The sequence below is a fragment of the Carcharhinus amblyrhynchos genome, chromosome 21 (assembly GCF_965287045.1).
Source record: "Carcharhinus amblyrhynchos chromosome 21, sCarAmb.v2.hapA, whole genome shotgun sequence".
In the NCBI taxonomy this organism is placed as follows: Eukaryota; Metazoa; Chordata; class Chondrichthyes; order Carcharhiniformes; family Carcharhinidae; genus Carcharhinus; species Carcharhinus amblyrhynchos.
In genome coordinates this window covers 41469983-41479548 of record NC_137344.1, presented here as the reverse complement: position 1 = coordinate 41479548, position 9566 = coordinate 41469983, and the positions used below count along the sequence as shown (strand labels likewise).

The 9566-nt window shown below is 42.6% G+C and overlaps 1 protein-coding gene across 2 annotated transcripts in view; it reads right to left on the bottom strand.

Moving 5' to 3' along the window:
- Window positions 1-666: 666 nt before the first annotated feature.
- The window catches only part of LOC145356382 (myosin-4-like), a 35732-nt gene continuing 26832 nt past the window's right edge, over window positions 667-9566 (bottom strand). For both annotated transcript variants that reach the window (XM_080209062.1, XM_080209063.1), the window contains 7 exons: window positions 8226-8429; window positions 8005-8130; window positions 7720-7890; window positions 7455-7559; window positions 4177-4272; window positions 2387-2521; window positions 667-795 (listed from right to left, as the gene is read on the bottom strand). In XM_080209062.1, the coding sequence (XP_080065188.1) occupies window positions 772-795; window positions 2387-2521; window positions 4177-4272; window positions 7455-7559; window positions 7720-7890; window positions 8005-8130; window positions 8226-8429 (861 nt within the window). In that variant the 3' untranslated portion in view covers window positions 667-771. The remainder of the gene's footprint in view (window positions 796-2386; window positions 2522-4176; window positions 4273-7454; window positions 7560-7719; window positions 7891-8004; window positions 8131-8225; window positions 8430-9566) is intronic.

The following is a 9566-nucleotide window of genomic DNA, read 5'->3' as shown; positions in this document are numbered from 1 at the left end:
AGTGGAGGTCAAGGTGCTGTGAGGCAGACCAGTTTTCTGGGAGAGAGCTCAAGAAGAGAAAATGATTTTGGGGTCTTCTTGCAGCTTTGTCACTTTTCCAAGGTAAGTTCGAACTCTGTGCCTTCGTGTTGCAGAAATTACTCTGATTACTAGTCTCCAATTGCTGGTTATATTTTAATGTTGGGGGTGACCAGTCAGGTTAGCCAGCTCATGTTAGCATGAGTAATTTTCAAAATTACACTGACAAATTCTCAGGTGGTCTCAGATCTTTTGTAACAGTGCATGATAACTGTCAGATCACTGACATAGCTTGGGTATATCAAATTAATGCAAAATTCCTTTCAAAGTTGGGTTACCCAATCCTTCTGAAGCACATAAGAAGTATACAATCAATTTCTGGATTTATGCTTATGATTTCACATAAGAACTCTAATTTTGAATATTTCACAAATATGGATAAACTATGACACTTATTCCTGACATTCCCCATCACATACAAACTATATCAACATAAATACACTCTTTTCATTCATGCTGATGGAACAAAAGACTGTCCAATATTTTCAATAACAAATAGGAACTATGGAAGTTAACCATGATAGAAAGATAGGTTCAAAGAATCAATGAAATGTCATAAATTAATATCAGCTGAAGCAGATAAAGATATGGATTTGCACAGAGATTAAGATTTTATTGTTTTTTCAACTGAATACAAAGAAATTCAACATTATGCAGATTTCTTGTAATCATTGCTGAGTTTCCAAATCAGGTTCACTCTTCGCCTTCTAGTCCTTTCTGTAAAGTAAAATTAGAAATAATTGTTACACCAAGGCCAATGTGCATAAATATAAAACTGTTATTGATACTTTCATATCTATTGGGCAAGAATTTTCTGTCTAAGGAGTGATGAGGCTAATGGTAGTCATTGTTAGTTATACCTAAAGTATTCAGCAACTGCAAATGAAGGTTAGATGTGCAGCTCAACATAAATATCCAAAAGTCACAGTCAGGGTTCCACCTCTCCAACATCAGTTTTTACTTGTTAATTGTGGACAATTTGCCTCCTGACGGTAAAAATTAACCATTACATTGTGGAGTCTTAGCCCTTCAGGTTTTGAATTCTTTTGGAAAAATTGTAAAAATGTCAAATTCTTTTAATGTATTCATATTTTTTGCTGTCTCTCCCTTCTCTCTTAATCCAATCTTTCCTCTGCATTTGGTTCTGTCTTTATATATTTTTAGACAATAAATTCATCCCTTTAATCCTTTCCTGCAGTCTTTTTTTTAGTTTATTTATTAGTGTCACAAGTAGGCTTATATTAACACTGCAATGAAGTTACTGTGAAAATTCCACACTACGACACCTGTTTGGGTACACTGAGGGAGAATTTATCATGGCCAATGCACCTAACCAGCACATCTTTCAGACTGTGGGAGGAAACCCACACAGACATAGGGAGAACGTGCAGACTCTGCATAGACAGTGACCCAAGCTGGGAATCGAACCTGGCACTGTGATGCAGCAGTGCTAACCACTGTGCCAACATGCCACCCTTTGTCAGTGAGACTCATTTTTCTGCTCTGTCCTTCAATATAAACTTACAAATTAAGGGCAGAAGTAAGCCATTTAAAGGGATATAGGGAACAGGTAGGGCGGTGAATCTGAGAGCAGGAAGAGATCAGCTGATTGAATGTGGAGCAGGCCCAAAGGGCTGAATTTGCCTATTTTTGCTCCTAATTCCTACGTTCCTATATTCCTATTTGGCCTTTTGAGTCTCTCCACCAATTGATAGGAGCAAGGCTGATATGCTTGTGGTCTGAACTTTACTTTTCCTGTCCACTTCGTATACTCTTTGACTCCCTTATCAATCAAAAATCTATCTAACACAGCCTAAAAATATTCAATGATCCTGTCTCGACTGCTCTCTGAAGACTCTCTTTTTTAAAATGTATCCCCCCCCACTTCCCCAGCCCAGTTCTAATCTTCATTCTTCTAAACTACTGGCAGACATCATTATACACCCTGCTACACCTCTGGCCACTTACATGAATATTTTGGCTAATTCACAGATAGTTTAAGGTGCGAAGGCAAGGTTTAAAGGAGATGTACATGGAAAGTTTTTTTACACAGAGGGTGGTGGGTGCCTGGAACTTGCTGTCGGAGGAGGTAGTGGAAGCAGATATGACTTTTAAGCCGCGTCTTGACAAATACATGAATTGGATGGGAATAGAGGGATATGGTCCCAGGGAGAGTAGGGGTTTTAGTTCAGTTGGGCAGCATGGTCAGTGCAGGCTTGGAGGGCTGAAGGGCCTGTTCCTGTGCTGTAATTTTCTTTGTTCTTTGTACACCAACACATTAAGTTTGAATTTACAACACACACATTACCTTGCTGGCAAAGTCACGACTTTTGGCCCTGAGCTTATTGACTTGGGATTCTGCAATATCAGCACGCTCCTCTGACTCTTCCAATTCATGTTGGACTTTCCTAAACTTGGATAAGTGGACATTGGCTTGTTCCTCCTGAAAGGAAAAGTAGATAGGGCTGATGTGACCAGCTAAATACTGACAGTTGCATTTATAGTTGTGAAAGCATCATATTTATCTCATGTGTAACATCAATTTAATTGGAAACTATAAAATAGTTGTACCGTGTTTTCCTCACCCCGCTAACTGGTTTTAGCACTTTGGGATTACAAATAATGTACTATCTGCTCTTATCAGTCCAACTGTAGCCAGAGAATCGCCAAGACTGTCTACTTTTTCGAACCCTGCTTTCGGATCTGATGGTCCACAGGGATCCAACCTTCACCCCTTCCTATTCCTCACCCACATGCTACCCCTCAGTATCATAATTCAAAAAAGTTCCCACGTCTATGTTGATGACACCCAGTTTTACCTTACCACTGCTTCTCTTGAACTCTCCCTAAATTGTCCCATCGCTTATTTGACATCCAACACTGACGGGCAGGAATTTTGGAAAGACTTTGAGTGGGATTTTCTGGCTGCGCTTGCCCCAGGGCCAGAAACTCCCACCCAAAGTCAATAGGCCTTTGCATGGTCTACTCCCACCCTCTACGATTCTCATGGCAGGCGGGATGGGAAAACTCCCGCCCTTTGTCTTCAATCCCCACCACAACCTGACATTTGACGTGAAGATGAGCTTCCAAAATCTTTCCATACCATCACTCAGGCTCCCTATTCCCACCACCACAGTAGTTCAATCGCACTCTTGCCTCAGCTCATCTGCTGCTGAGAGACTGATCTATGCCTTTGGAACCTCTAGATTTGTCTATTCTAATCCATTCCTCCCATTTTCTCCTCTCCGTGAACATGAGGTCATCCAAAACTCTGCTCCCATGTCCTTAATTCACATAAAATCCAGAACAGACAATGTCGGAATCATGACCTGCTGAGTTTTTCCAGCATCTTTTGGTTTCAGATTCCAATATCCGCAGTATTTAACTTGCATTAAATCCTGTTCACCAATTCCCCACTGTGCCCACTGATCTCCATTGATTCCCAATCCCACAATGCTTCCACTTGCTTACAGATCCCTCTATGGTCTTACCCCTCTTTATCTCTGTAATTCCCTGCAGTCCTAACAAACCTCTGTGCTCTACTACTTACAGCCCTGGGCACACCCTTGATTTTAATCGCCCCACCGTAGGCAGTTTTCCTTCAGATGCTGAAACCTGAAGCTCTGGAATTCTCTCCCTTAACCTCTCAATCTTTGTCCCACTCTTTAAGACAACTTTTCCAATGTTTTGGGCAACTGTCCTCAAACCCCCCCCCCGATGTGCATCAGTGTCAAATATTGGGTAAAATTTTACAACCCAACCAATGTGTGACACTGAAGGCTCACTTCATTTTACAGCCCTGCCTCTGCCACAATGGGGCTGTAAAATTCCGTCCATTGTTGGATAACATTCCTGTGAAGTTGTCTTTGGACATTTTATTATGCTAATGGTGCTACATCAATACAGGTTGTGGTTGTTGATTCAAAACTTTTTTTTTGCAGTTAATCACATATTTGGAATAAAACAAACAGGAGCTTTTACTTCTAATTTAAAACTAAAGATACAAAGCGTAAATGCATAAAATACAAAAGCATGGGGCAAGGTGGATTACATTTCCTTCGCTACCTGCTGGCAATTGAGAGTTCAAGTGTCACTTACAGCCTCCTCGGACTGCCTCTTGTAGGTTTTAACCTTCAACTGCAGTTTGTCAACCAGGTCTTGAAGTCTCAGATTATTCTTTCTGTCTTCTTCAGTCTGCATTCCGAATTTATAAACAGAAATGTATTGAAAAAGTGCACTAAATACATGGCTATTTGAAAATCATAGAACCGTACAGTGCAGAAAGAGGCCATTCGGCTCATCGAGTCTGCACCAACCACAATCCCATCCAGGCCCTAACGCAAATCCCTAAATATTTTACCCACTAATCCTGCTAACCTACGCACCTCAGGACACTAAGGGGCAATTTTAGCACGGCCAATCAACCTAACCTGCACATCTTTGGACTGTGGGAGGAAACCCACGCAGACACGAGGAGAATGTGCAAACTCCACACAGACAGTGACCCGAGCTGGGAATTGAACCTAAGTCCCTGGAGCTATGGAGCAGCACTGTGCTACCGTGCTGCCCATGTATGGCTCTCTGTATGAAAACATTCAAGATGAGTAATCAAACTAACTCTCCCTGGATGGGGAGTGTTGAGTAGGAAAATCTCAGGATTGAACTGCAGGCTCTTTGAGTTGACTGATCTGAGTAAGAGGAGTGGCACAATGTGGCCTTAATAGTTATGGGTGAGGGAACGAGAGCATTAACCAATGCTTCCTTCTTGGGTAGTATTCACTTACTGGGGTTTCTCGGAGATATGACTAAGATTGATGCCAGAAGTTTACTGCCTTACCCACCTGAGGCTCATAAGATCCCACCAGAGGCAATGGAAAATGCCATTCTGTGAGCCTCGCCCGCCCCAATTCCGGCACAAGTCCAGGATCAGATGCAATGCCTTTTCCCGTCAGCTTGGATCATGTACGTCTCTCTTGTAGAGGCCGTGTAATTTGAATTGGTTTTTGAAGTAAGCAAGGAGATGGGTTAAGGGTTTTCCCCATCCACTGTGAGCAAAAATTTAAAAATAACTCCTAGGGTTACTGCATATGTTAGACAATGGGTTAGCACATGGTGATGCTCAGTGAAGTTTGTGCCAGGTTTGGCAGTGACATCGTGTAACTAAATTATCACCACAGATCTAAATTATCACCATGTCCAGCGATATACGTGACTGATGATAATTTGGTGAGGGTGCATGGAGCCAATCTCAACAAATCACATCCTAAGAAGAGTGAAAAGTGATTAGAAACAAGAAATGGAATGTGAGTACAGGGGACTGGATATTCCCAGTGACGGCAATAATGGTCAGATTGCTGCCGCACTCAAAAACACCCTGACCCGATCTGACTGCAGGTTTCTTCTGGGATCTTTTGATCCTGGCCTTTACAGAGAAAGACACAAGTCTTGGGAAATTCTGTCCGAGCAGATTTCAGAGTTGGGGAAGGAAGGACAGGCCCCTTTTTTATGGCACCAGCTGCCATGTGGTAGATTGAAATGTCCATTCTGAATGTAGGTGAATAGGTGAGTGGGTGATTGGGTAGGTGGGTACTTAGGTAGGGCAGGTTGGTGGGTGTGCAGGTGGATAGTGTGGGCAAGTGGTAAGTTGGATAGTCAGTTAGGGGGTGAGGCGTGTGAATGGGTAATCGGGAAAGGGGTAGTCGGGTGCTTGAGTGGGTAGTTGGGAACCAGTAGGTTCCACCTTCTATTGATCTCAATCAGGTTGGAAATTTTGGATGTCCTTAACCAAAGAAGGGAAAATCAGGCATCGATCCTGTTAATATCATGTTACTATCCAGTGTCAACTGCTAGAAAGTATGACATGAGAATGTCAAAAGAGCACACAATTGGTTATTATGTTGCTATCATAGTTAAATAGCTTCTTCTTATTTTCAGGGGAGGTGGGTGTCACTGGTGAGGCCAGCATTTATTGTCCATCACTAATTGCTCTTGAGAATGTAGTGATGAGCTGCCTCCATGAACTGCTGCAGTCCATGTGATGTAGGTACATCTACAGTGCTGTCAGGGATGTGGACCCAGTGACAATGAAGGAATGGTGATATAGTTCCAAGTCAGGATGATGTGTGATTTGGAGGGGATCTTGCAGGTGATGGTATTCCCATGCAGCTGCTGCCCTTGTCCTTCTAGGTGGTAGAGGTTCTGAGTTTGGAAGGTGCTGTCTAAGGAGCCTTGGTGAGTTGCTGCAATGCCTCCTGTAAATCGTACACTGCTGCCATTGTGTGTCAGTGGTGGAGGGAGTGAACAGTGAAGGTAGTGGATGGGGTGCCAATTAAGTGGGGTGCTTTGCCTTGGATAGTGTCGTGCTTCTTGATGTTGATGGAGCCCTACTCACCAAGGTAGTGGAGAGTATTCCATTGCATGACTTGTAGATGGCAGCCGGCCAATATACTTTGGCAAGGATTTCACATAAAATGACTACAGTACTTGGTTGAGGTACTGACAGTCTTTCTAGAATCATAAATGTGAGGTCATCCATTTTCATAGGAATAATAGCAAATTTGAATAGTAAAAAATTGCAGCATGCTGCTGTGTAGAGGGACTTGGGTATCCTCGTGCATGAATCACAAAAATTTGGTTTGTAGGTGCAGCAGGTAATTAGAAGGCAAATGGAATTTTGTCCTTCATTGTTAGCAGGATGAAGTTTAAAAACAGCTCAGCTATGTTGCAGCTGTGTAAGGTGCTGGTGAGGCCACACCTGGAGTACTGAGTATAGTTTTAGTCTCCTTACTTGAGATAAGATATACTGGCACTGGAGGGAATACAGAAGAGATTCATTAGGTTAATTCTGGAGTTGGGGGGGTTGGCTTAAGAGGAGAGACTGAGTAGACTGGGGCTATTCTCATTGGAATTCAGAAGCATGAGGGGAGATCTTATAGAAATGTATAAGATTATGAAGGAATAGACAAGATAGAAGTGGGGTGGGGGGGGGAGGTGTGGGAATTAGAACTAGGGGGCATAGCCTCAAAATAAGGAGGAACAGATTTAGGACTGAGTTGAGGAGAAACTTCTTCACACAAAAGGTTGCACATCTGTGGAATTCCCTGCCCAGTGAAGCAGTTGTACTACCTCACTGAATGTTTTTAAGAGAAGGATAGATAAATCTTTGAACAGTAAAGGAAATAAGGGTTATGGTGAGTGAGTGGAGCTGAGTCCACAAAAAGATCAGCCACGATCTTATTGAACGGCGGAGCAGGCTCAAGGGGCCAGATGGCCAACTCCTGCTCCTATATCGTAGGAGTCAGCAATTTCAGAAGAGGAGGGGAGAAAGTGTTTGTTGTTTAAAATATTGAAAGTCAAACCAAAATAAATCTGCCTACCTGGTAAATGAGCTCCTTGACTCTCCTCTCATATTTGCGAACACCTTTAATTGCCTCTGCACATCGCTTCGTCTCAGCTTCAAGTTCATTCTCAAGCTCACGTACCTACAGGGAGATTGAATTCACTTTGAACATTAAACACTAAACATATTTATATCTGGTCCAATGAAAGTATTGTAAAGTTTTCTCTTCTAAAGATTGCATGAGGTGATTGTAACAGAACCAGATCACATATAATCTAACGAGTATATTGAAGATCCCATACCCGAGCCTCCAGTTTCTGGATCTGCTTCTTTCCACCTTTCAGTGCCAGCTGCTCAGCCTCATCAAGACGGAGTTGCAGGTCCTTCACACTCTGCTCCAGGTTCTTTTTCATTCTTTCCAAATGGGCGTTGGTATCCTGTTCCTTTTTCAACTCTTCCGCCATCATAGCAGCCTTGTTACGGCATTATAAAAACAACATTTTCATTATTGGCTGAATATATGGAGGAGACATGTCACAACTAACAAGCTTTTGAGATTACAATTAACATTGCATTCTGGGCCTTACATCCGTGATGGCTTTCTTCGCCTTCTCATCTGCATTTCTTGACTCTTGAATAGCATCTTCCACTTCATTTTGAAGCTGGCTGATATCCGTTTCCAGTTTCTTCTTTGTGTTGATTAGGCTGGTGTTCTGTTGGAAGAATCAATCAGAGTTGCTATGGGCCATGTTCCACAATGTTGCACAGCTACTGAATCAGCCTGAAAGATTGCTGCCCCCATCTTTACCTGGGTATGTAGGAGCTGCACGCGCTCACTTGCATCAATCAGTTCCTGCTCAGCAACTTTGCGAGCTCTATCGGTTTGTTCGAGTGCTGCTCTTAATTCTTCAATTTCTGCAAGCTGGAGGGTGCACCTTCGTTCGGCCATGGCCAGTTGTTCCTTGAGATCATCTTGACATCTGACAGCCTCATCAAGATGCAACTGGCATTCCTTAAAATCAGATTGGTGATTGACATTAATTAATTGACACACATAAAAAGACACACTCATAATCCAATTCAAACAAATGGTACATTTAAGCACTACTCGTGCCTGTTTTTACATCTTTATGTTGCAACCTTTAAGTCAGCTTTGAAAGTTCCTGTAAGTTAAATAACATTTTGTGTGTGCCTATTGTTAACACATTATGGCCATAATGGAAATAAGTCATCTTTACTGCTTCTGAAGATCAATCTGATGCATAGAATCATTGGACAATGTTCAACACCATTTGCTTCTCTTCAGATATTGAAACAGTCAGTGCAGTAAGTCCTGAACAAATTCAGGCTTGGGCTGACACTTTTTATGCCACACTGTGCCAGGCAATGACTAAAAAGAATCTAACCACCAGCCCCAGATTTTCAATGGCATTACAATAATCGTATCCCCTACTATCAACAGCTTGGGGTGGGGGGGGGGCTTACTATTGACCCGAAACTGAACTGGACTAGACATATAAATACTGTGGCTACAAGAGTAGGTTAGGGAAATCCTGCAGCAAGTAACTCACCTCCTGACTCTCCAAAGTTTGTCCACTATCTACATGGCACAAGTAAGGAGTATGATGGAATACTCTCCACTTGCCTGGATGAGTGTAGCACCAACAACACTCAAGAAGCTTGAAACCATCCAGGACAAATCAGTCTGCTAGATTGGCATCTCTTCTGCAAGCTTTCATTCCCTTCACCTCTGATACACAGTGGCAGCAGTGTGTACCATTTACAAGATACACTGCAGGGACTCACCAATGCTCCTTTGGCAATGACTTCCAAACCCATATCTTGAAGGACAAGGACGGTAGTAGGCACAAGAGAACCACCTGAGGGTCCCCCTCCAATTCATTCACCATCCCGACTTGGAAATATTTCACCTTTTACTGTCGCTGGGTCAAAATCCTGGAACTTCCTCCCTAACAGCACTGTGGGTATACCTACACCACACAGGACTGCACTTTCTCAAGGGCAATGAGGGATGGGGCGTCTAGCCGTGATGGTCACATCCCATAAATTAAAGAAAACAAAATTTGAATTTTAATCACAAAAGCCTTTGTTTCATTGACACTAACTCAGTTGTTACTGCGTGAAATGA